Source organism: Thermobia domestica, chromosome 11 (genome assembly GCF_964235325.1).
Source record: "Thermobia domestica chromosome 11, izTheDome1.hap1.1, whole genome shotgun sequence".
Lineage (NCBI taxonomy): Eukaryota > Metazoa > Arthropoda > Insecta > Zygentoma > Lepismatidae > Thermobia > Thermobia domestica.
In genome coordinates this window covers 177,983,684-178,011,025 of record NC_137464.1, presented here as the reverse complement: position 1 = coordinate 178,011,025, position 27,342 = coordinate 177,983,684, and the positions used below count along the sequence as shown (strand labels likewise).

The 27,342-nt window shown below is 36.8% G+C and overlaps 1 protein-coding gene across 2 annotated transcripts in view; it reads left to right on the top strand.

Moving 5' to 3' along the window:
• Positions 1-27,342, top strand: part of LOC145664577 (uncharacterized) — a 119,608-nt gene that overhangs the window by 57,217 nt on the left and 35,049 nt on the right. For both annotated transcript variants that reach the window (XM_081731360.1, XM_081731359.1), the window contains exon 3: positions 23,157-23,246. In XM_081731360.1, coding sequence (XP_081587486.1) covers positions 23,157-23,246 — 90 coding nt within the window. The remainder of the gene's footprint in view (positions 1-23,156; positions 23,247-27,342) is intronic.

Below are 27,342 nucleotides of genomic sequence, written 5' to 3'. Positions count from 1 at the left end.
CGAAACGGTGGAAAATGTTTTATATATATATTTATGTTTGAAAACAACTTAAAGTAGCCATATATTAATGTTTCTCGTTTCAAAAAAAATGGTAGTGAAAGGGTTAAACAAACGGAACGACAATGGAGTTCGCATTTTTCATGTCCTCTGAATTATTAATCCTGCCTTATACATTTTTCCTCCTCATTATAAAACTTACTACACTCTGCATATTGTTTGTAAGAACATTAATTTAACTTTATGGAAAATGTATTTAGGCCCTAAATGCCCTTTTACTCATTTAAACTGTTATATTTTTAAAATTTTAAAATCTCGCTCGACGATTCGTTTCATATTGCAGACTTACGATTACTTAAACAACAATTTTTAAAGAATTTACAGTGTTTTGAGAATGTACACCAGTGGAAATAAAGAGAATTTTCAATTCTTTTTCCTAACTCTTTCTGTATAACATGAGGCAGAAAAAACGCCAGATCCCTTGTTTCAAAGAGAAAGATAAATCTGGAATAGATTATTTTTTCACATTACCATAAAAAACAAAATTTAGTTGTTATAATCAGTGTTGTGTGATGTTTTTAGTCTGAAAGTGAGGGGGCAAAACGAGTATCTACCCCTCTGAAAATTTCAGGAGGGGCAACTGCCCCTTTGCTCCCCGGTTCCGGCGCCCCTGTGTGCAAAATTTCATTCACTTCGGTTCACTTCTTTTTGCCTTTCGAGCGTCAAATTTCAAAATATTGGGTGGGAGCTTTTGCCCCCTAAAACCGTTTTTCCGCAGAAAATAAAAACCCGTATTCATTTATTTTTGAGTAGTACTCATACACAAAGTCTCGTTGCAATTCTTCATGTCCTTTACATACATCGGACATACTGTTACTATCACTTTTGATATTTCCTGATCAAAGGTTTGGAGGGGTCCGTGCCTCACCTAACCGTCTTTCCAGGAAAATACGAAACGCGTATTCCCTCATTTTATTTCTACAATATCTGTGCAAAATTTCATTCACTTCGGTTCACTACTTCTTATCTTTAGGACGTCAACTTTCAAAAGTTCGGCGTGGGTTCTTTTGCCCCCCAAAACCGTTTTTTCGCAGAAAATTAAAAAAACCGTATTCCTTTGTTTTTGCGTATTGTCCATACCTAAAGTTCCGTTGCAATTCTTCATGTCCTTTAAACACGTCTGACATACTGTTACTAGCACTTTGATTTTTTGTGATCAAAGGTTTGGAGGGGTCCGTGCCCCAACCAATCGTTTTCTCCAGGAAAATATGAAACCCGTATCCTCATTTTACGTCTGCAATATCTGTTCACAATTTCATTCACTTCGGTTCACATCATCTTGCTTTTCGTGCGCCAACTTTCAAAATTTTTGGTGGAAGCTTTTGCCTCCTAAAACCGTTTTTCCACAGGAAATATAAAAACCTGTATTCGTTTATTTTTTGCGTATTGTCCACACATAAAGTTTCGTTGCAATTCTTCAGGTCCTTTACACACATCTGACATACTGTTACTAGCACTTTTGATATTTCGTAATCAAATGTTTGGAGGGGTCCGTGCCCACCCAACCCTTTTTTCAGGAAAATACGAAACCCGTATTCCCTCATTTCACGTCTGCAATATCTGTTCACAATTTCATTTACTTCGGTTCAGTTGTTCTTGCCTTTCCGATGTCAACTTCAAAATTTTGGGTGGGGCTTTTATATTAAACGTTTACATTGTGTATTTTTTTTTTATTTTTATGAAATTCTTTTTGTTGGGGAGAAGGAGAGAAATGCTTTCCTCTGATATATGTTTCTTTCCATTTATCTTGTTTGAACTGCTTAAGTAAGAACATTTTGTAACTTTTGATGTCATCCAACTCCGTCACGATAATAAAACTGTCATTCTCAACAATTTGTTTTATTCTTATTTGAAGTTTGCCACACTGATATATTTGTTACAAAATTTAGGTTTGGTCCAACGCCTACGAATTTGCAACCAACCCAACCGCCGAGCTTTTTGGGTTTCCTGCTGTTGCAGGAAAATGAGAATTGCAGGTGATAATGCACTTTTGGAGTCGTGTATACAATAAACGAAGCTAGTTAACTTTATACTATTTTACTTAGTTTTTGTACGTTAATAGGTATGTAACCGAACGATATTTACAAAATCGGTTGATTGCTGGACACCATGGCTTAGTGGTAGAGAGGTCATCTCTGGTGCAAGTAGATCCTTGTTTCGTTCCCGTCAACACGAATTTGTGGTGGACAATATCGTATCCGTGGGTTTCCTTTGGGTTCTCCCGTTCACTCCCACATAATTATCTACAATTTATTTCATAATGCAGTTTTATTAATTCAACCGTCTCCTTTAGCCTAAAGTACGGTAACATGGGCTTTGTAGGGTGTCCTATCCAAAAATAGGTTTTAAGAAGCAAAGTAAGCTATTTTATGTACTATTAAATTTGATTAGTTGCAACATTGATAACGAAACGACGTTACTTGTTCTTTCCGAAATATACGCGAAGGAAAAATAGGTTTGATATAACACCGACATGTTGTAATAAGGTAATTAGTTATGTTAATTTATCATCAAATCAGGAAAGAAGTGGTGCTTCAGTGAGCTTCTCCCTGGATTTATTGCTATTTTAATCAGTTTGTATAAACAATATTATAGCCACGGGATGTTAAACTTAAGTGACTTTCGCAAGGATTAAAGCTTTTAACGTATTTGAAATCCTGTCGAAAATCGAATTCAACATGCATATTTCAAGGTGAAATATCACGTATCTTTTAAAGAAACTTGTGGTTCAGCATATAAGGAGAAATATTTTTGCTGACTTCCAGTACCTGCACTTCATTGCAGTTTATTTTAAATAAACCATTACTTAACTTATCTCTGAATTGTTCATAATGTTTATCACATCATCATGCATATTTTCAAGTATACGTCATCACGCAAAATATCACTAGATGCACCAGAGCCAGTAGGGAGTTGTGAAGAGGGGATGGAAGGCCTGGTTCATAGTCACTGCCGATGGCTTTTTTGCCGATCCCAAGAGGTTCATCCAATACAAGGCTGAAGTAGCATTCTTGTTGGCCACGTACGGATGACGTCACACAGATTCAAGTTCAACCTGCTAGCATTTTCGCCGATCCCAAGAGATTCATCCAATACAAGACTGAAGTAGTACTCTTGTTGGCCACGTACGGATGACGTCACACAGATTCAAGTTCAACCTGCTACTATGCGTATTGCTTTCGTTTCTCTGTTTTGTGTGTATGCGTGTTTAAAAACAGAGAGAGGAGATTACCAATATTATTACTTGTGAAATACATTGCATTATAATTCTTGATTTATGTTCATTTCTTACGCGGTACAAATAAATTATCCTTAAATAAGTCTTCGTCCAAATAAAAATGTTATAGAACACACTTTACATGAATATTATTATTGACTACAATTTTAACATTTTTACTAGATCACAGAGACAATATTAGCTGATGGTGCTTACAATGAATACACTGGCTTTTGCAGAAATCGTGCACTTTGTTATCCAACACCTTTTTTTTTTTTTTTTTATTATTTCAAATTTACGTACAGAACTTTGGTTGCACTCAATTGATTATGTAAAATTGAAAACGTCTTGGCCTTGTTACTTTTACCATGTACAAAAATGTTTCTCAGATTAACTTTACATTACACGCTCCAGTTCGTCTTTATTTGCATCCAAAAGTAGGTCTGGTTTAGAAGTATTTTGCGGCAAATAACGTTGTAGTGTCGTTATTGATAAGCCATTCTCGGTTCAATTGCACGAGAAATGCTCACTAACTTGAACTAGATGACCATTATTAGCTAGCATTGTTTATGAACCACATAAGGATACCAAATGAAGTATACAAAGTAAATTGCATTATATTTCGTTGGAGTTTAGCATCCGTTTCAACACGGATGTTATAATGAAACATGGACCTACTGCTTCACGTGGAATCCAAACCACATGGGATTACACCGGGAATCGAATCCGAATATCCTGGGCCAAACACGCATACGTTAACGGTATAGTTCCAGACAATGTAATGTTAACCCTGCTTTTCTTTAGAATGAATATACCAGGGTCAACTTTACATCGCCCTGAACTTTAAACCAGTGGTTCCGAAGGGTCAGCCTTGTGAAGGGGACTTGAGAAACAAGCGACGGATCACAAGCTGACTACAGAAATAAACTATAAAATTGTCAAAAAAGCTTAACAGATGTTACGTGTTTGATATTTTTTCTTTCTTATACTCCCATTCGATATTTTTAAGTAATTAAACACTTAATAAATATAAACAGATGAAAACATGGCGAGTGGTTTGAGGTTTGGAGTCCCATTTAGCAGCAAAGCTATATGAGGCGTTAAATTACAGCTTAACGTAAAATCCTAACTTCATAAATTCTCCGCGAAAATCCAACTCAGGTCTCCCGTGCCGAAGACGTCTATGCTAATCAAATAGCTACGAGGGAACTAAAGATGAAAATATGGTTATGATTGTATTATCGTTATTATTATTATTATTATTATTATTATTATTGAAGACTTGAGAATTCAATGCTGATTCTGAAATCAGACAAAAAAAAGCACATATGGCCAATGAGTGGGAGAGAGGTTAGCGAGAAGTATACAGGGTTTAAGAAGGAGGCGCCAGGTAAACGGTTGGAAACCACTGCTTTAAACATTATCATTTACACTTTATAACCTCGCACTAGTGCTTCCTGCTTCGCCCTGCCCTTCTGCGGATTTGATGCAAGACTAGCTTGTACAGATCAGTCAGCACAGATTGACCTGTATCTTACGCATTTGATAATATAATTGCATCAAGAAACCATTATCAATAAAGACACGACAATAACATCTGTTACAAAATATGTCTCCACGTCCACTGCACATACGAACTGCAGGAGTTATTTTTTAAAATTATCTCTATACGAAACTCGTAATGTTAAAATTGGCCTATTCCATCAGCGGATTTTCATTCTGGTACGAATGTTTTTAAAAAGGATTTGCTTCATAATCCACTGGGAGGTGTAGGGGACCTAAGAAAACAGACACCTGAATAGCACATGGAGTGAGATAAAAAGCAAGAATAACAGATCTGAAAACACTGCAGACAATTGTATGTTGTATTTACTGCAGATTTTGAAATCATATTCCAAAAACTGGCAATTTACAGGAAAGATGTAGTAATTTAGATTTGATTTTCAAATTGAATTTAGCATTTCTTTCAACAGGAGCCTCATGAGCTTCTGCCGGGAGTCGAACACGGGCCTTCTGCACCAAAGGTGTGTACGCTGTCCGAAAGGCGGAAATTTTGACACCAGTAGTTTTGACACGGTCATTTTGGCACCGGTAATTTTGGCACCAAGAAACGAAGCAAACGGAAATTTTGGCACCATTTATAAAAGAAGTACAGAAAATGTGAGAAAATACTCTGAATGTAATAGATATTTAAATTTACATGTTATTAACTAGAACTGCTCCAGCGCGACGAATCAAACCACAGACATTTTCAGGTAACTGTGTCACAACCGCACCGAAAACCTGTGATGGACTTTCATCATTCAGAAGGCACCTCTTCAAGAAATTTTGTCGCTGACTGTACATTCGTCACTGGTTTGATTCGTCGCGCTGGAGCAGTTTTAGTTAATAACATGTAAATTTAAATATCTATTACATTCAGAGTATTTTCTCACATTTTCTGTACTTCTATTATAAATGGTGCCAAAATTTCCGTTTGCTTCGCTTCTTGGTGTCAAAACTACTGGTGCCAAAATTTCCGGTGCCAAAATTACCGCGCCCCACTCTGTCCACCTACTCATTAGGAAGCTATATGTAGTAATTTAGAGACGAAAGATGATTTCTTAGGAACTAGCTTGTCTATACACTGAACTGTGTAAGTATAGTGTTAAAAACTTACAAACAACAACACTAGACGTCTTCGGCGCGGGAGACCTGAGTTTGTTTTCTGGCGAGAACTTATGTAGATAGGATTTTACGTTAAGCTGTAGCTTCAAGTCACATATAGCTTTGCTGCTGAACGGGTCTCCAAACCTCAAACCACTCGCCTTGCTTTCATTTGTTTATATTTATTAAGTGTTTAATTACTTAAAAGTATCGAATGGGAGGATAAGAAAGATTAAATATCAAACACGTAACATCTGTTTTTTTTTTTTTTTAAATTTTATAGTTTATTTCTGTAGTCAGTTTGTGATCTTTCTCTTCTTCTTCAAATCCCCTTCAGGAGGCTGGCCCCTCGGAACCACTGGTTTAAAATTTAAGCCGATGTAAAGTTGACCCTCGTATATTCATTCTAAAGGAAAGCAGTGTTAACTTTATGGTAACTACGAGGGCTATCCAGAAAGTAGATTACGTTTTCGTCTGTGTCCGCTAGGGGCGGAGCTAGCGCGGCCATCTTGGGGTCAGAGCGTTGCGCAGCTCAGTCGGCATCTAGCCGTGCTAGTGAGAGGTTCGTGCTGTGCTCCGTTAAGATACTGTGACGGTTTGAAATGTCTGCGTTAATTGAAAATCCCGCGAGCTGCGAGGTGCGCGCAGTAATAAGGTTTCTGACAGCAAAAAACTGTAAACCGATAGAAATCTATCGGCAGCTGTGTGAAGTGTATGGGGACAACATTATCACTGAAGGTGGAGTGCGACAGTGGGTCATAAGATTTAAAAATGGCCGAACCAATGTTCACGACGAAGATCGAAGTGGGAGACCCAGCAAAGTGACTGCCGAACTTGTCGAAAAAGTCGATGTTAAAGTCCGTGAAAATCGAAAGTTCACAATAACGGAACTTTCTTTGAGTTTTCCACAAATTTCGCGAAGTTTGTTGCACGAAATCATCAGCGAAAAGCTTGGTTACCACAAGTTTTGTGCAAGATGGATTCCAAAAATCTTGACAGAGGACCACAAAAATCAGCGAATGGCTGCAGCGTTGCACTTTTTGGACGCCTACAATAAGGATGGTGACTCTTTACTCGATCGCATCGTTACTGGTGACGAAACATGGGTGAAACACGTGAACTGTGAAACGAAATTGCAATCAATGCAGTGGGGGCACACAGGTTCTCCCCAAAAACCCAAGAAATGCATGCAAACAATGTCGGCAAGGAAGATGATGGCGACTGTTTTTTGGGACAGAAAAGGTGTGATTTTGGTGGACTTCCTGGAAAGAGGCACTACAATAAACGCTCAAAGGTATTGCCAAACTCTGCAAAACCTCAGAAGAGCAATTCAAAACAAGCGCAGAGGAATGTTGAGCTCTAAGATCTTGTTGATTCACGACAATGCCCGGCCCCACACGGCAAATGTCACGCGTGAAGTTCTTGAATCTTTTCAGTGGGAGTTGTTTCCTCATCCGCCGTACAGTCCCGACCTGGCACCGAGCGACTTCCACCTATTCCCAGCAATGAAGAAGTGGCTGGCTATGCAGCGTTTTGATGACGACGAACAGCTGCAAGAAGAGGTAACGAAGTGGTTGAAGTCGCAGGCGGCCGAATTTTTCGACGAAGGAATTTCCAAGCTCGTACATCGCTACGATAAATGCCTTAATTTGAATGGTGACTATGTCGAAAAGTAGTATTTGTGTGTGGCTTTCATCTGTATATAATAAAATTTGTTTCCTATACTTTGTTGATTTTTTATTCCAAAACGTAATCTACTTTCTGGATAGCCCTCGTATATGGTTCATAAAGAATGCTAGCTAACAATGGTCATCTAGTTCAAGTTGGTGAGCATTTCTCGTGCAATTGAACCGAGAATGGCTTATCAATAACGACACTACAACTTTATTTGCCGCAAAATACTTCTAAACCAGATCTACTTTTGGATGCAAATAAAGACGAACTGGAGCGTGTAATGTAAAGTTAATCTGAGAAACATTTTTGTACATGGTAAAAGTAACAAGGCCAAGACGTTTTCAATTTTACATAATCAATTGAGTGCAACCAAAGTTCTGTACGTAAATTTGAAATCAAAAGGTGTTGCATAACAAAGTACATGATTTCTGCAAAACCCAATGTATTCATTCTGAGCACCATCAGCTAATATTGTCTCTGTGATCTAATAAAAATGTTAAAATTGTAGTCAATAATAGCATTCATGTGAAGTGTGTTTTATAACACTTTCATTTGGACGAAGATTTATTTAAGGATAATTTATTTGTACCGCGTAAGAAATGAACATAAATCAAGAATTATAATGCAATGTATTTCACAAGTAATAATATTGGTTATCTCCTCTCTCTGTTTTTAAATATGCACACACACAAAACAGAGAAACGAAAGAAACAAGCATAGTAGGAGGTTGAACTTGAATCTTTGTGACGTCATCCGCACTAGGGATGACCACAAAGCTCCGGTTCCGCGAGGAACCGGTTCTCGGAGATCCGGTTTTCAGAACAGGTTCCGGGCCTGGATCCGAAACCCGGTTCCAGAACCGGATCTTAGGAACCGGTTCCAGACTTCGATCCGAAAACCCGGTTCCAGAACCGGATCTTAGGAACCGGTTCCAGACCTGCATCCGAAAACCTGGGTCCAGGAATCCCAAAGACCCGTAAAGGAGGCACAAAGTTCACCTTCAAAGCAGTGCAAAGGGGACCATGAGCTTGTGCCCTCCCCGCCTAGACCCGCTTGTTCCCCCAGAAAAAGAAATTTGGTCCACCGGTGGGTGTTTAGCCAAATGAGTTGGCCAGTTTACCTGTTTAGCCAATGAATTAGCCAGTTACCTAGTTTATTTATCCCAATGAGAAAATCGGCCGCCGCCTGGGCGCCTGCCTGTCGCTTCCACCATTTCATCTAGCACACTGTTCACAGCCTGCAAGCAGCTCGGGTTTAGCGTAGGGATGGTCTCAAAGTTTCGGTTCCAGCGAAACCGGTTCCGCGAGGAACCGGTATTGGAGATCTGGTTTTCAGAACCGGTTCCAGACCTGAATCCGAAGAACCGGTTCCAGACCTGGATTTGTAGAACCGGTTCCAGACCTAAATACGAAGAACCGGTTCCAGATCTGGATCCGAAAAACTGGTTCTTCTAGAACCGGATCCGTTCAGATCCGAAAACCGGTTTCACCAGGAACCGGTTCTGGCCATCCCTAACCCGTACGTGGCCCATAAGAGTGCTACTTCAGCCCAGGGGCGTCATTTTAGACTTCGTTTGGGGGGGGGGCAAGAGCACCATCTACATTAGACTTTGACGTTTTGTACTAGTATATTAGTAGACATCGATTAAAGTATATGTATTCTTCAAACTCTTGGGAGCCATATATTGGATGAACCTCTTGGGATCGGCGAAAATGCCTGTCGGTGTTACTTCTCTCTCATAGATTTCTTGAGCCGCCATTGTCTATTTTTAGGGTGACTAGAAAAAGGAGAAAGCCGAAACTATAAATTAAACTATTAAAATTGTCTATGCTAGGGAACATTCTTAGCATTCTTCAGTTTCACCACCTAATAATTAGACATCAAAAATTGGGATCAAAGATAAAATGTAAACTGAACGGTTTCCCGAATAGACTAACCATAAGTTTACACACTTCAACCACAGCCATATTGTCGGAGCCTGCCAATGGGTCACATTCCGTAACGGTTTGCGTCAAAGTAACAAAAATCTGCATTCTAGTTTGCGTAATAGGCATTGCAGTGAGGCATATTAGGCAAGTTTTACACTATAGGATAGATCCTTGGAAATCTCTTACGATTTCTCCTAGAGTCAAAATCTTAACGAGTAAGGCACAGGCCCGTATCCACAGGGGTCTAGGGAGCCGGGTCTTCGTAAATTTCTACTGGTTCCCCTTCAATTTTCACGGTAGGCTTGCATTTGAACAATAATATGGTAATGAACTAAAGTAAAACTTGTCTATGTTGGCCACCATCGGTTCCATTGAAAAGTGGCGAACTTAGACAGGTGGCCAACTTACAGAAAATAAGTGTGATTGATGTATTTTTAGAATAGGATTTCTAGTATTACTTGATTGTATAACTTTAATAAGCAATGGCACAACACTTACTTTTTAAATAATGTATATAGAGTAATCATAACAATACCAGTACTAGAAAATATTACTACGTGTATTTAATATATATATACCTTTCTCTTCCTAAAAACTATTCTGGTACACTGAATTATTCGGATTGAAAACACAATGACACAAACAATCAAAAAATCGAAACGTATGTACGCAGTTTATTGAAACTGATATTGTAACATACTGAGTTTTTCAGATTGAAAACAAGAAAAGCAAAATTATAAATTGAATAATTTATATGCAGCTTATATCAGGGTTGGCTGGTTTGAACCAAGGTGGTTTAAACCAAGGTTAAACCAGCTGGTTTTAAAAAAAACCAACTGGTTTAAACCAAAAAACAAAAAATGTTCGCAAAAGTGTAAGTAAGTGTTTGTAAAATCTTGATGAACACACATTTGTGGGTTATCACGTTTCACTCCCGTATATTATTCATATTATATTCAGACCTAAATTCCCCATTCATTACTCAGAAAGATTATACTACAAAAGCAACTTTTTTAAAAAAAAAAAGTTTATAAATGTTTATTTTGTGATTTTTTGTAGTTATTATTGTTATGTAATCGAAGAAAAATTCTAAATATTGTTTCGTTTCAATGTTTACTATTGATAAAATACATCGAAAATGCCGTACTTTTTGTGTGTGTGTGGGGGGGGGTCATACAGACCCCACGAGAGGCATTTAGTGAAATAAGTATCTTTGGTATCTATTTATGTGCAAATGAGTCAGAGCCAAAGTGGACTCAAATAATTCGTATCTTTATTCACTTTTCTTATTGATAAGCAGATTAAGTCGGTGTATTTCTTTAATTTGGACCAATAAAAGTCGTTGTTAACTAACTTGAACTAAATTAGTTCTTCTGTACTCCGTAGTACTTTGAAATTGTTCATATGTAATTCTGTGTAATGGTTTCACTTGTGCAACTATTTATCTTTTTGTCCTTCTGAAATGACTCTTGACAGTTATATTAAGAAGCATGTAAAGATCAGTACAACGTATTTTTATCAGGATTCCTTCGTGAGTGAGTCGGCAGACGTATCGCATTTGTGGCCAATTTGTCCTGGTTCCGAGTTCAAATGGAGGACAATTTCTCTCGGATGTAACTCGAGAAGCGGTTTTTATTCCGCTTTAAGCTTATGTGACCCCTTCCAGCATAACCCGGTTGTTGCATAATAACATCAAGGCGAAACAAACTTACTTTTGTCCATATATGATATGAATATATACAGCAAATTATTTAAACCATAAAAACCTGGTTTAAACCAAAAAACCTGGTTTAAACCAAAAAAACCGTTTTTTTTTGTTTTTTTAAATAAAAACCATGGTTTTTGCCAACCCTGGCTTATATGATTTTTTTCGGTAGTGACAAATATTTCCCGTAGGTATATTTTGAAAAGTAGCAAATAAGTTATTAATAACAAATTTACTCATGGTGGTTTATTCTAGATGTATCTCTTTTATTCTTGTTGGCATATATGCACATTCTAATTTTGTAGTAAACCACCTCTTGTTAATGAGCTCCAAGTGTTTCCTTTGGAGCGGAAGATGTTTTGAAAAAATCTTGAGGGAATTCATATCTCGAAACCTCTGCTACCTTTCGACAATCTGTCAGGAGCCAGTAGATGGCAATTGAGATGGTTAGCTTTAACCTCGAGAATTTTCCGGAATTACTAAAGCTCCCCACCGATGAAAGGAGCCGATATAGCTAATGGTTTTACCAAAACAGACAGGGCAAACAAATACATACAACTATTTCCTGAATTCCTGTACATGCTTTTTCTTATTAACATCTTCCGTCACCACCCCATTGTCAGGGTAGTGTTTTGAACTTTAACCTCCAAGAACAAATCGTGGGAATCTATGCTTCTCTGTCTCCAGTAACAAATACAGGACATTTGGCTCTCGTATGGGATGAAAATACGAAAGAGTTAAGAAAAATAACAAAACATATTTTGCGTGGCCAAGATATGAAGGTAAATTTATCATTATCATCATAGGATAAACATTGCTTCCATGCGGCCAACTTCCAAGATAGACAGGTGGCCAATTTACAGAGTAATAAGTAACGAATGTCTTATGGGAAAACGCAGGTTTAAGACGAACCAGGCAAGATAAGCAGGTGGCCAACTTAGAGAGGTGGTCAAGTTGACAGGTTTTACTGTATAATATGGTTGGATCATGCCCCTTACATTTTTGGCTGGCTACCGGCCTGGTATGGCATCAGATCGCATGTCATTTCCTGTGTTCTGAACGACCCTATGAGATTTTTCTTGTTTATAACACGCTCTATTTCGGAAAGAAAATTGGTAAGATTTCGATTTAAGCGAAATTAGGTGAGAGAAAGTGAAAACAAATGAATAAAAACTGATGAGGTATGTTTTGCTAATTTATCTTCTGATCGTGCAGGTTTATTTTTGGCCCACCATTTGAAATAATTGTTAAAAAATTATAATTTGTCACTAATTTTCTCCTTACTGTTTCTTAAATGATTTGCGCTGAGCGACATGAAAATATCTCACATAGCATAGATAAATATTCAAGGGGATCATCAAAAGCAATTGTTGAAAAACTAAAATTCTTTTACGATTTGCATATAAATACGGCGTGCAGATATATAGTGTAAAAATTATAGTGCAAAAAAACAAACAAACCTGTGCTAGGTGCCCGCTGAAAAGCACGAATGCTATTTAACCTAGTGAAGTTTGGGCGAAGCGAGGGTCCGTGCGTTGGCGACGGGGTACGTCCGAAGGAAGCAGCACGTCAGCGAAGATAGTGAAAACGAGTGAGTTTTGTCAATGATACGAGTTTGAATATCAATTGTTATGGTATCATGGTAGTTGCATTCCACTTGTAAACAAATTACAGCTTCTGTAAACTGTGCAGAAGTACACCGGCGGTGGAAAATAGTATCACTGGTGATCTTTTATATGCCCTCACTTAGGTAAATCTTTCGCAGAAGAGGTCCAGAAGTACGTAAAAAATACAAATTTTACAAGAGAAATGGAAGATGCAAGTACTTAGACCTAACTCAGCCTAAACAAATATATTCTAATGAAAAAACTAACCGAATATTAATAGAAATAAGTGGAATCCTACCATGTTTTTTTAAAAAAATATGCTAAACCCCTATTCTAATATAACCTAACCTAACGGTAACTAACGTAATCTAAATAATGTGAACACAAGCTACCGAAATTGTAACATTTCTTAGAAAAAATAGGTTTGACCCTTCCCTCACTTAATTTATCTGTCGTAAAACACTTATAATGATTTACACTAGTAACCCCACACTTGTAAACATAAAACACATGTGTATTACTTTGTATTTAAATCTAAAGTTTGCAGAAATTTGTTTTTTTATAAATATGTATTTTCATGCAAAGTATTGAATTTTACCTGTAAATCTTCTAAAATGTGGTGCACCAAAAGTATACCAGCCCTTCTGACTTTTATGTCTTTTTTTAGAGGTATCCAATTTAACAATATAGTGATTAACAAAAATGTAAGAATGTTATAGTATCGGCAGTGTTGAGTATCCACCGCTGTCAATTCAAAAATAATGGTTATCTCTTCTCTGTGGAAGTAAGTAAAAGAACCGGGAGGAATACTTGAGTAAGCAAACTTTATTAACACTGAGAGAGATTATATGAAAATGCAAAAAAAAAAAAAAAAAAAAAAAAAAAAAAAAAAACAATAAAATTACATTGAAATAAAGTAAATTTCGTAATCACAAAATATTATACACGAGAGACCTTACTTGGCTCAGATTCTTCTCCAACTAAGATTTTACAAAGAGAAAAAGGTCTTACATGAATGTTAGGTGTCCTCTCACCCACATGACTGAATTTTTCCCTCGTCTTTGGCTGCTTCCGTCCTTCCCTTTTGCCAGCCTGTATCCTCTTTATATCTTCCCTCTTTATCACACTTAATTATATTTCTAATAATTACGAAGTCTCTCTTGTCCCTTAGGCAAGGTTCTTTTATCAAAAAAAAAAAAAAAAAAAATTAATAGTTCTTTTTCTTAGCACATATTAAATTATCTTATCCATTTTTTTCCTTGCAAAATCTGTTTCCCAACACATTCCCCCACTGTATCAGTACATAACTCGAACAACACCTTTTTGTGTGTGTCGGTTTTATCCTTTTCCTTGCAAAAATCTGTCCTGGCAGTGAGCCACTTAACAGTGTCACAGAATGTATTAGATTCAAAATAATGTGAATCATGCTTTTTTTTTAAATAATAATAATAATAAAAAGGAATTCATAAAGGAATAAACGAGAATAGGAATCACAATTCACATTCACAACATCGCACTGTATAACTGTATAACGATGTTTTACACTGCATCACAATTTCCATGAACACAAGAATATGGCATGACCCAGTCCTCCAGTGCGCTGAAGGGGAGATAGACTGTCGCCCATTGGGGGTGAATATCCAGGTGCTCGTCACCTGGACCTCCTCATCTTTAATACACTCCGCCGGAGGAAGGAGTATAACAACCCTTACGTGCATGGTATAAACGCGTATAGTCTGTCACGAAAGTTGAGCACCACTAGTCTAGAACAAGCTCACTGCCATTCATTAAGTGTCCCTCCTTAGCCCATCTAAATTGTTAACAAACAACCCTAAGGAGATTTAATATCTCAAACAGTCATGATTTTGCACTTTCAAAACGGTCTAGCAATAGGATTTGTGATTTACATTCACTCTATCCTTCATTCACATTTGACCCTTATCCTTTTCCTTCCTATTCATTAACAGACACACTCATGCAAGCTTGCCTCCTTTGTCTCCCACTCGCATGATTCACTTAATCCTCCTATGAAAATATACACTGCGCCTTTAAATTGAATTCTGAAAGATAACAAGAATGCAGTTCTCCCCCCAAAAAAATCTCTATACTACGCACATAACAACCCACGCAACTGAGGTTCACGCGGATTGCTGATAACATACAACACGTATAGCAGGACAACGAACTGTAAAGTTATAGGTATTCATATTCTGGAAAAAAATTCTACTACGGTGAAAGGGTACTCCTACTCCCCACCCCCGGTATTTTGCCTTGAACCAAACCCAACATTTCAACATTATACTCCTTACATACACATCAAAAAAAAAAAAGTAACGACATAGGCCGCCACTAACATGCGGGCCTACCCAGCAGGTCAACACTCGCGACCACCCCATAAGTTTTAGACCCATCCTATTAAGATAATTGACATATTAAATGTTCCTAATCATTACATTACGCAACTACCCTTCTCCTAATAGTACAAGATTAAATTCATTTTACACTTTAGACCTAATATTGCATGACACAAATTACGTCCCGATGGATTTCATAAGCACCGAGTGAGAGACCGGGATACATCAATGACAGAGGCTAAGCCTCACGTATCTAACGCTTATGAATTGATCCAGCCTGAAAACAAACATATGCATTACGTTGGCTTTCAGGCATAAGTCATTCAATCCGCAATTGATCACATTTTCAAAGAACAATAATAAAAACCAAAAATACTTTTAACTGAGGGAAAACGCCCCACCCCTTTCAGCCGATGAATTCAAATTGATAAAAGAGAATGTGCAAAGAAGAGGAAATGGCTTATTGAGTGGGCCAAAAGCCCCCTCCCCAAATTGAATACCCATTCCTATCAACAGTTATTTCACTTCAACTTACAAAAAAAACTACCTTCTTGTTCACTTTTCTCAGTAACACAAATAGAATGAAACATTGACTTTAGCAGGATTCTAAACAAAAAAAAAAAGAAAGAAAAAGAAAAGGATAGGGGTTGAAAAGAGACTAACACCCACCCTCAATAACCTCACATTACAGAGCATCGGATTATATTCAGCCATTTTACATACGCATGTATTGTAAACGTTACGTACAACGCTGTGAAACTTACGGCCGAACTCACCTGCATCACAAATGCAGTTCGGCACTATCATTTACTTAAGAGGCTCTAATTGTGACATCATCAAAAACAGTTATGCATCCATCCTTCTTTCTCACATATCTCATGTAGAAAATATTCGCGGTCATTTTGAACAACGACTTCTTCCTTCTAACCATCTCGAACATCATTAACCATTCATTAAAACTTATTACAATTCAATTGGAGATCTGTTCTTCTTGACAAACATCACAACAAAAATATATAAGATTCCACTCTAATCAGATAAGAGAATTGCGTTATTAACTACGCCAGTTCATTAACAAAATGGAAATCCTATATCGTTTCTGAACAAAAACTTTATTAAGACCTCATAGGAACAGCTGAAAAATATAGATCCAGAGTTCAGGAACCAACAGAGTCACTTCTCCACTATTTATATGCCAAGAAATACTTGGCCACTCAATTAGATCATCCACCCTCCTTTGAAGATTTTCTGTTGTATTCAATTACGGGGTTATTGCCCCACTTCATTGTAGAATTTTCTCAAAAGACTATTAAGTCATTTGATGAACTTATCGAATTAGCAGCCACAAGGGAGAGAGCAGACAGGTTAGCCCAGCGGCGCCTAGCCAGCTTAACCAATCCTACCCCCCACGACAAACACATCAGCAAGACCCCTTAAACAACATCATTTCTCGTTTAGATGCACTTCAAGTGCAACTTAATACCCATCTTAATGCTCAACCCGTCCAACATAATGTTGGATTCATGGAACATAATCAACCGCAGTACAGGCATCGCAACTCAGATCGTTCACCGTCTCCTTCCTACTCCCGAAATTTCTCCCGGGGGCGGGATGATCACACTCATCGTTCACGGCAACGATCACATAGTAGGGAACGGAATAACAGGAACCCACCTCAATCCCCACCCCCTACTCCTACACCACCCTCAGATCACACGCATAAATGTTGTTCTTGCCAAACTCCAAAGCAACAACAAAACTCTAAGCACACCACTCAGACCCCTCCCCAGAAGTCTGTTAACAGAAAAGGTCGTCCTCCTTTTAGAAAAGGTGGGCACAATCGAAAGGGAGCAAACTATAACGAGGCTGCCTTGGCTACTATATATCCTATGCCTTACCCACAGTTTTACCCTCCACCATACCCATCTCCCTTTCCATTTCCACTGCCTACAACTTCCCAAACTCCTTGTGGTCCCACCCCTTTTGTTCCAACTTCACCTTCGTTACCCTCAACAGAACTGCCGCCAAAAAACGGTTAAACTTAGAGGAGGACCGTCCTCCTCCTCCTCCAACTAACCATTCTCTCAATGACTTACAATCACAACAAACATCCAACCTACACAAGAACACACAGCTCCAGCAACCTTCTCCCGTTGCTGAAAATAATCATATTCCTCCCACCATACTAACAGACGAGCATATTAACCAGTCTGGTAAACAGTGTACATTGAATGTCCCATTGATCTTTAGAAGGCATTTAACTTACATTGAGGGCTCTATTGCTTCAAAACAACATTTAATAATCTGACTCAGGAGCAGAGCTAAATTTAATTCCTAGCTATTTAGTTCCTCAAAAAACGCGACCTTTTCCTTTGGCCACGGTTCTTCACGGTGTCTCTAACCTCCCGTTTACCCTTACCCACGCAGTTACATTACCAATTACAATAGCGGGTCGTACATTTTCGGTTCTTTTTCGCATTTCACCCCTGCAGTCATTCCCCACCATTTTAGGAAATCAATTCCTCAAACAGCATCTGGCTAAACTTGATTACGAAACAGGCACACTAAGGTTAACATATTTTGGGCGCAAACCGGCACAACCCATATCACATAAACCTGAGGAGGTTCGTTTTCTTTCAAATTTATTGGCAGTTAAGAAAAACCACAAATTTGTTTTTCAAATTGCTAAAACACAAACCATTCCGGCAAATAGTGTTGGCATGCTAAGATTAACAATTCCTCTAAAAACAAACATACAACATTTTTACATAAATTCCCCTATACATGCCAACCTTAAAGGGTGTTACACGGTTCACACGGCTACTTCAATTGACAACCTTCAAATACCAATTATTAACCTCTCTCCCTACGATCAAACTTTTTTCAAGGGCCTACCTATTGCCTCGGGCACAATCTTCCCTACAGAGCCTCGTACCTATAAGGCATACTCTGTTAGGCAACTTTTTGAACCGACAGAAGAACACGCGGAACAAAATAGAAGGGAAAGGATGGAAAAAATTAAGGATCACATTGATCTCACTAAGTTCAACATTAATCCTGCACTTTCTCCATCCCAGAGGCAACAAATGTTGGAAATTTTAGAAAAGCGGGTCACTACTTTTAAATGGACAAAAACTGATTTTAGTAAAATAAAAACCTTTGAAGTTTTTTTGGACTTAATCGATGATAAACCCTTTGTTATGCCCCAATTTGTCATTCCACATCGCCTTAGGCCTATGGTGAAAGAAAAAATCCTACAGTTTCTTGAACAGGGCATAATCCCATTACAAAACATAAACTAACAGTTCTTTCTTAATTTTTTTTTACAGAAAATGGGTCGCAGTGCTATCCCAACTTCCGCATCCTATCCTTGCAAAATCTGTTTCCCAACACAATAGCGCCTGGGGAGGATGTGTAGTGTAGTTAGCATAGGAATTAATCAATATTGTACTTTTATTAAGAAGAACTATCTCATAATATTGAAAAACTTCATTCCGTCAAACAGGAAAACTCTTTACGTGTATGGCACAAAAGAGTATTATTTCCTACGAGATATGCCGTAGTATTTCTCCGAAGATAAATCCTAAGATGTTTCCTAGAATTTATCTCGTAGTGTATTTCCGGCCTAATTGTTTTTTTCATGTTTTGCATCTTACACTCCATAATATTTGCGATGACTGGTACGCAATGGGGCCCAATAGTTTCACGGTTAGGTGTTCCAATATATTTTCTTACAAGAATCATTCAATTTAATTAATAGCGCCTAGGGACAGATTTGCTCAACATCTGTCACAAACATCATAAAATCTAAACGAAACCTCCTCTATGGACAGTCTCCCCGCTCCTAGTAGAAAACGTAATTTTGATTTAACAAATAGGATAATATCCAAAATTTCTAAATTTGATACAAAAGGGGCTTTGAGAATACTAGCTTCAGATGATACCTTGGCTCCTGCAAATGAGGAAACCTATAAACTTATAACCGCAACCAGGTTATAGAAGTAGTGTTTGTGGACGCTCTGTATATTTCGTAAAGACAGTAATTGTTTTTTTTTCGATTTATACTTTATTCTATGATGGAAATAAGTTCTTTCTTCGGTGTGAATTGCTTCTTTGACATGCAACTGGACAAAGAAGTCTTTCATTGTTTTTTCATATATATATATATATTTAAAACATTGCTTTTTGGTGAGAACGTTTCAGTGAGCGATGAACCTTTTCAGTGTTTCTCCCTGACTTATTAATAAGCACAGTGTATATTCTACTGTTTTTTGGTACTGAATTAAGTGCTTTCTTTAATCGTTTATGGAAATATTGCAGTAGATTAGAGCAGACCAGGATAGAACAGGTGTCCAAGCGTTTGATCGTCGCCAGTCATATTGCTTTTCCAGTTCGTTATCTGTACTTTCACACGCCCGAGTTATCGCAGTGTCTCGTGCGTTGTGGCCAGTAGACTAAAATTAACAGATTATTTTCCGTATTCTGTTTGCATGTGCATACAGGTGATTTAACTGAGTGGTTTTTAGAATGAACTGCCAACATTCTTCAGTGAACCATTGCAGCTCGTATCTCGAACCTTTGTGCTCGAGGAGTTTGACTCCAAGTTTGGAAGCCGTAACTACGCACGTAGCGTCGAGCTTCAAGTATAACTTTGTGTTAAGGAGCACAAGCTATTAGCCGGTGAAGGACGTTTTCTTACGGCTAGCCCCAACTAGTGAAGTCCCAGCTTCACATACCTTGTGCGTATAAGTTATAAACGCGCCCTCCGTCATTTGCATTCCACTTTGGAGACTGTTATTTTGCTGAAGACTCATCTCGACTCTTCAGGACTGTTTGGAGCAACAACTAGATTACTATGTGGGATTATTCCGGCAACTTTATCCCCAGTGCTAATCTCCAAGTGCATCAATGGTGTAAGAAAAGCATTTATAGTGAAATCTCAATAATTATTTTCTATATATAAATCAAAGTGATAAAAGACTACAATATAGTGAAAAGTAAAGTGCGATTGTGATAATGGAAATTATATATATATATATATAGTGTTAAGTGTTGTTATTATTTTTCTTCGTTCTTCTTTTAATGGTATTCTAATAAATGAGTATAGTGTCATTTAACCCAGTGTCTTTTCGTTGTATGTGTGAGTGATGTTTGTGTGCGTTATGGTCTGGATGACCGTCTGATCGTCCGTGAGGTTTTCGAGAGGAGACATCCGAACCTCTTGGCGCCTAATGCTCATCTCGTCATTGAGACCGACGAGCGATTTGGAAACAATTTGTAATCCCTTCTTGGAGAGGTCCTTCATCGTCCTACCCACGTAAGTCCAGGTCTCCAGCAAATACCCATTGGAGGACAGAACCACGTACAAAATACCTGGTCGGTTACAAATAAATGGCCGCCCGAACAGACGACGAATTGGTTACAAATAAATGTCCGCCCGAACAGAGACAAAGAATCGATTACAAACTCTTGCATGGAAAACATCCATCACCATTTAAGTTCAAATAATGCTAGATCCTCCAAATGAATTAGACCCATGCCTAAAAGTTAATGAGGATGATGTATTAAAGGCCATCCACAGTTTTCCCTGCGGTTCGGCTTCAGGGATAGACGGACTGTCGCCTCAACATTTAAAAGACGTACTAAATCAATACCTAGAATGACAAATCTAATTTTAAATGGAAAGGCAAATCCGGATATATGTAAATATTTTTACGGAGCAAATTTATGTGCCTTACGAAAGAAAGATTGTGGAATCAGGCCAATAGCAGTAGGTTGTGTTTTTGGAAGATTGGCTTCAAAGATTGCTGTTTCATTGGTCTACAATCGTTGTACTAACTATTTACAACCTCGTCGATTGGGATTTGCCAGAAAAAGGGCAATGAGGCCATCATCCACGCTACCAGAACATTCATAAAAGCAAATGAAGATTCATTAAACAAGGTAGTCCTCAAAATAGATTACAAAAATTCTTTTAACTCAGTCGCAAGAGACTCCATGTTAAAGAAAGTGAAGCTAATTTTACCTCAACTATATCCATATTTCTGGCAGAGATATTCAAGCCCATCATTTATTGAAATAAAACTATTGTATCACAAATAGGATGCCAACAAGGTAACCCTGCTGGACCGATGATTTTTATTATAGCAATCCACTCAATAGTGCGCTTGCTTTCTTCTGAAATAAATCTATTTTATTTAGATGATGGCACATTAGCGGGCTCACCAGATGCGGTCAAAGAAGATAGATCTGCAAGTTAATCCTTCTAAATGTGAACTATTCTTCACGTCAGGTAAATCAAATCCAATTATAGAAGCCTAGTTTCAGAATTTGTTCTCTGGAATTCGGACAATACAAGCTCAAGAGTTATCGTTATTAGGAACACCACTACTTGAAGACAGCTACGAAAGTTATTTTGAAGACCATTTGAACAGTTTAAAAATGATAACACATAGATTAAAAGGACTGCCTTCACATATAGCCTTCTTTCTCCTAAAAAAAATTGTCTAGGTGTCCCCAAATTAACTTACTTTTTGCGTACCACTCCTACATGGCTTCTCCCACCAAAAATTCTTCAGTTGGATAAGTCCTGAAAACATCTTTACAATCAATAATAAATCAAGTTTTAAATTAAAGTCAATGGGGTCAGTCAAGTTTACCAATACGGTTCGGTGGTTTAAATATTCGAAGAACATCCGATTTGAGCCTTCCTGCGTTTCTGTCTTCTTGCTGTGGGGTATTGTCACTAGTCTCCAACATTTTTAAAATTTCAGTTGACGAAGTGAAAATCCCTCATCTGTCGGAAGCATTGGAATTATGGAAAGGCATCTATAATAATGCCATTCCGGACGCCAAGGAATTACAAAGAAAATGGGATGAAATCCTACTAAACGAGATAGCTACAAAGCGGGTAATTTCACAAAATTCATTTGACATTGCTCGCCTAAAAGCACTTCAGAAAAAACAGTCTGGCGCCTGGTTACAAGCTACACCTTGAAAAAAAAAATCGGAACTTTTTAGACGATAATATTTTCAAAATATGTATAGCATTACGCTTGGGACTAAATGTTTGCCATCCATTCACATGTACATGCCAAGATCGAGTGGACGAGAAAGGTTTACATGCTTTGAACTGCATTACAAGTGGTGGTAGAATCACACGAAATTAAACCAAATAATCAAACGAGCACTCGCCAGCATCGATGTTCGTAGCATCATAGAGCCACAAAGATTGTTTCGAAATGATGGGAAACAACCGGATGGAGTAACTTTAATCCCTTGGAAAATGGCCAGAGTCTTGTATGGGATGTAACATGTGTTGATACTTTCGCTCCTTCATACATAACACTAACTTGTGAGGAAGCAGGAAATGCAGCAGAAACAGCCGTTAAACGGAAACATACAAAGTACTCCAGACTAAAAGATCATCTTTTTGTTGCCTTTGCTATAGAAACGATTTTTTTTAACCAAAGAAGCCAGTGAATTTTTAAATGAATTAGGATCAACTTTAATTAAGAAGTCAGGCGACCTAAGAAGCAAACACTATTTACTACAACGAATAAGCCTAGCAATACAGAGAGAAAATGCAGTCAGCATTTTAAAATCCTTCCCATCAGCACAAGAGCTGGATGATTTTTTTTTACTTAAAATAAATAGTATAAACAGTATTGTGAAAACCCATGGTTGTAAAACCATGGTGATGGACATCGGTTTGTTTTTCTAAAAAATAAAAATGGACTTTTGTCTTAATTTGTAAATAGGTTCATATGGAAATTTAACACTGGAATTTTACTTAAAACTAAAATTCTTCTGTTTGGTATATTGTCTATGAAATTCCAGTTGTCTTTTGTTGGATGTACGTTTATTTTTATCTAATGGTGTTCTTTGTTTCAACGTGTATATTTTAAACAAAAATTTTTGGGCAATAAAAAATTAATTAATATATGTATAATTTCATGTTACTCACAGAGATCATCACGTAAGAATGGTAAATATGTGAAGATAGCACCGAAACCATCAGGTGATACAGAACCAAAAGAAAATAGAACAACTAGACAGGTATGTAATAAGTTCACGATTTGTTTTGATATTTATTTATTCATTCATTATTTATTTCATTTATTTATTTTGTACTTGTAATGTAGTTCACTATCTTAGGTAGCATCTGTCTAGGATTACCTAACGTTCTTTTTCCCCGGATGTATGTCCTCTTTCTCGAACCCTAAAAAAGGTGCGGTTGGATTTTTAGGAAAATAGGTCCTTTTTGACAGGGGTACTGACAACTGTTTCAACTTTAAGATTCTAATATAGTCGGAGTAGTTTGTAAATATTTGTTAAATGTTAAAATGATGAACGCATGTATTTATTTTTATTTCGTTCATTTATATGGGGAATTATTTTTCAGTTTCCTTTAAAATGAACTAAAATTATGTTTTGATTTACTCAGTTTGAACATATAACTAGACTTAAGAAGAAATCAGTGAAACCATGTTATAATTCCAGTTCTTTATAAAAACAGTAAAATAATTCCCTATAGACATTAACGAGAAAAGGGAACGGTGTTGGTATTCAACATCGTTAATATTGTTGTCATATACAATTTCCAACGAAATACAACACATCCACCATTAAGCTCGATGGAAAGAAACTTAAAAATTTATTTGCATAAATTATATTTTCTGTGTCATTAAGACACATGTCGAGTAATAGAGATATTTAGTGAATTCTAAAAATGTGTTTTTTAATGTCTGCCATATGGTAACCCTATTTCTCTCGTTTTACCATGAAATAGCATTTAAATTTTCTTGCAAGCATAGAGAAAACAAAATTTTTGAATTTTAAACGCATCATGGTGTAACGTAAGTTTTGAGTATTGTTTGGCAACATTGAACGCAAAATATTGCATTAAATAACAATATTTGGAAATGATTGAAAATCCACTTCTTTATGTTCTAAAAATTGTACTATTCAGTAAACCTTTTCTATCAAAATCTTTTCGTATTATTCCTTATACGCTACATCTAATTCAGATATTAAAACATCTATAATCAAAGAATTTTCCCCGTAAACCTTAATTTATTCCGCATGTTCGTTTCGAGTTTTATTCATACATATCAAAGTTTTGATACTGCATTTCTTTGTGTCTCGAATATTTTATAGAAACTAATGATTTATTCGTTATTAAAGAGCAGTGTGTATAATTTTAAATATCAAAATTGAGGACAGACAAAATCTTATACAGAAGTCTAGTACCTTATACAGTACTCTAGTAGTTAATTCTTTGCTTTAATTTCTAATGTTTGACTTTAATTTCTCCTGCTTTGCTGTTGTTATTGTTTACCACGTGGACCGTCGTCATATGCAGAGGATATTACACCTTTTATGTGTGTAGAAAATATACCTGAGGATTATTTTTTGCTTAAATTTGCACAAGAGTAGATATCCATGTTCCATGAAGCACTAAAAAAACACTAAAAACCTGTGCCAAACAACTCTTGGCTTATGTATGTTGAAATCGTCATATAGTCCATGAAACAATATTTTCATGCAAAACGATACGATACTATAGGCCTACTTCTGCAATATTTCGAGACAAGACGTTATATTCAGCAAGAGTACACATTAGGTGTACCTAATAATAAAAATTAGCTTAACGTCATTCTGACTGATCGATTTTAAAATGTCCACAAGACATCATTATGAAAAAAATCGATTTAAAATGCTGTGCTTGAATATGTACTGGTCAAAAAGAGCGAAAGCCATGTTGACAGAGCAAGTTAATAAAGGTCATTGTCACACGAGACGAGACATGCGTGTACTAGTGCCTTTATTAGTAGTAATATGCTGTGCTGAGAGTACTAGTTAAAACAGCAAAAGCCATGTTGTCCGATAGCTTTAAGAAATGTTGCCCATAAAGTTAAGTTATTTAACTATATTTATTTAGCTATATTATTTAACTATATTTAAATAAAGTATGATTGTATTAAAATTGACCAATATTCTGTTTAAAATTAAGAGAAACGAAGAGAGAGAGAGAGAGAGTTAGAATATCCTAGGATACTTTTACGCAGGTCTAACTACACTCGTGTTGAAGTATGTATGTTACGATTATTATGTTTTATCATTATTTCTTTGAAATTAAGAAAATCCTACAATGGATGACAATATCCTACGATAATTTTACGCTCGTTCTGAATAGTCTCACTTCTAGACATTTTGATTATAATAGAACTGACCCATATTCTCTTCGAAATTAAGAATAAACTAGTAGGGGTAAGACCGTCCTAGAGTAGTTTTAACCCCAGTCTATGTACGCTCACCTTGAATAACATCTACGTATTCTATTATTATAATATATTTTATTAGTATTTTCTTTTGATATTTTTAAAAAAGCCAACAAAGTAAAAATATTCTAGGATAATTTTACCTGCTGTCTAAGTACGCTTGTCTTTACGTATCTCTAAATATGGTAATATTATTATATATTTTATCATTATTTTCTTTGAAATTAACCCTTTACCGGCCGAATTATTTAACAGCATCCAAAAAATTCCTTTTTGTGTTTATACGATATAATTTAGTCCCTAGAAACTAAAAAATAATCATTTTGGAAAAAATGAATGCAGAGGTGCTGAATCTTGAAAGGAAGTCCGTACGTTCAAGAATTCACGAAGAAATGCAGCAAATCCATCACTAACATCACGTCAAGTGTTATGAAGTAGTTTGTGACTTCAAATACATAATGGCCGGTAGAGGGTTAAAAATGTCGAGTGGGGCGGTAAAATATCCTAGAATGGTTTAATCCCGTCTAATTACGCTCGTCTTGAAGTACATCAAAATATAGTATATATTATATACCTATTCATTATACTCTCTGAGATTAAGAAACACGACAAGTGGCGGGGGGTCCCAAGAATAGTTTTACTCCCGCTCTACATATTCTTATGTTTATATAATTATAATAAATTTGACCAGTATTCTTTGTGATTAAGACAAATCGACAGGGAATAAAAATATGTTAGGATGGTTTAACTCCTTGGTCTATGTAATACATCTTATAATACATTTAAATACACCATGATTGTTATATGCTCTATCATTATTTTATTTGAGATTAAGAAAGTGCAAAGGAAGTAAGAATATTCTACGATATGATTAATTCCGCTCTTAATACTCTCATGTTCAAGTAAATTTAAATAAAGTATTATTACAATGTGATATAATATCTTTTGATAGTTTTACTCCTAGTCTATGTCTGTTCATCTCGAAGTTCGTATAGATATGGTATGATTATTATGTTTTATCATTATTTTCATTGAGATTAGGAAAAGCTTATAGAGGAATAAGAATATCCTACAGTAGCTCTACTCCCGCTTTAAATACTTTCATGTTCAAGTACAGTATATTTAAATAAAGTATTATTATAATACAATTCACTAGTATCCTCTTTGAGATTGAAAAAGTCGACAGGGGCTAAGAGTATTCTAGGATAGTTTTACACCGGGTCTAAGCACGCTCATCTTGAAGTACATATAAATATGGTATGATTATTATGTTTTATCAGTATACTTTTTGAGATTACGAGCTGCTGACAGTGGAGTAAGAATATCCTAGGATTGCTTTACTCCCTGTTGCGACTGTATTCATTATAGTCGCCGAAAAAAATGGGGATACGCCTTTCCTGGGAATGTTTTACTGGGGATATATCAGTCCTAGAATTATTAAACAGGGTATAGTTCGTTTCTTCAACCGAAATGGAGTTTGTATATAAAGAATGCCGCCTTCTACGTGTGGAGGATCGTTCCATAAATGAGTCGTTGTCCGAGTCCAAAGGAACTTTCGGAAAACACCCATGATAACTACAGGGTTATTATATACAGGGTCACTGTATCTCTAGTAATTGAGATATTGTAACAAAACTCAACAGCAACGTAGAAAAAAGTCAAAAAATATGTTTGTTGCAGGTGTACTTTAGATTTCTTCTACGAGAACGCAGCAGTGAGGCAAGATGGCGACAGGCGCTGAGAAAGCATTTCATGTCATGGTCTCCATATCCTTCTGACTTAACCCCATGCGTAGATTTTGTTTTGTGTGGGGGGGTATGTGAAAGATTCAGCGTTCACACCTCATCTACCAGCAAATCTGCTAGAACTGC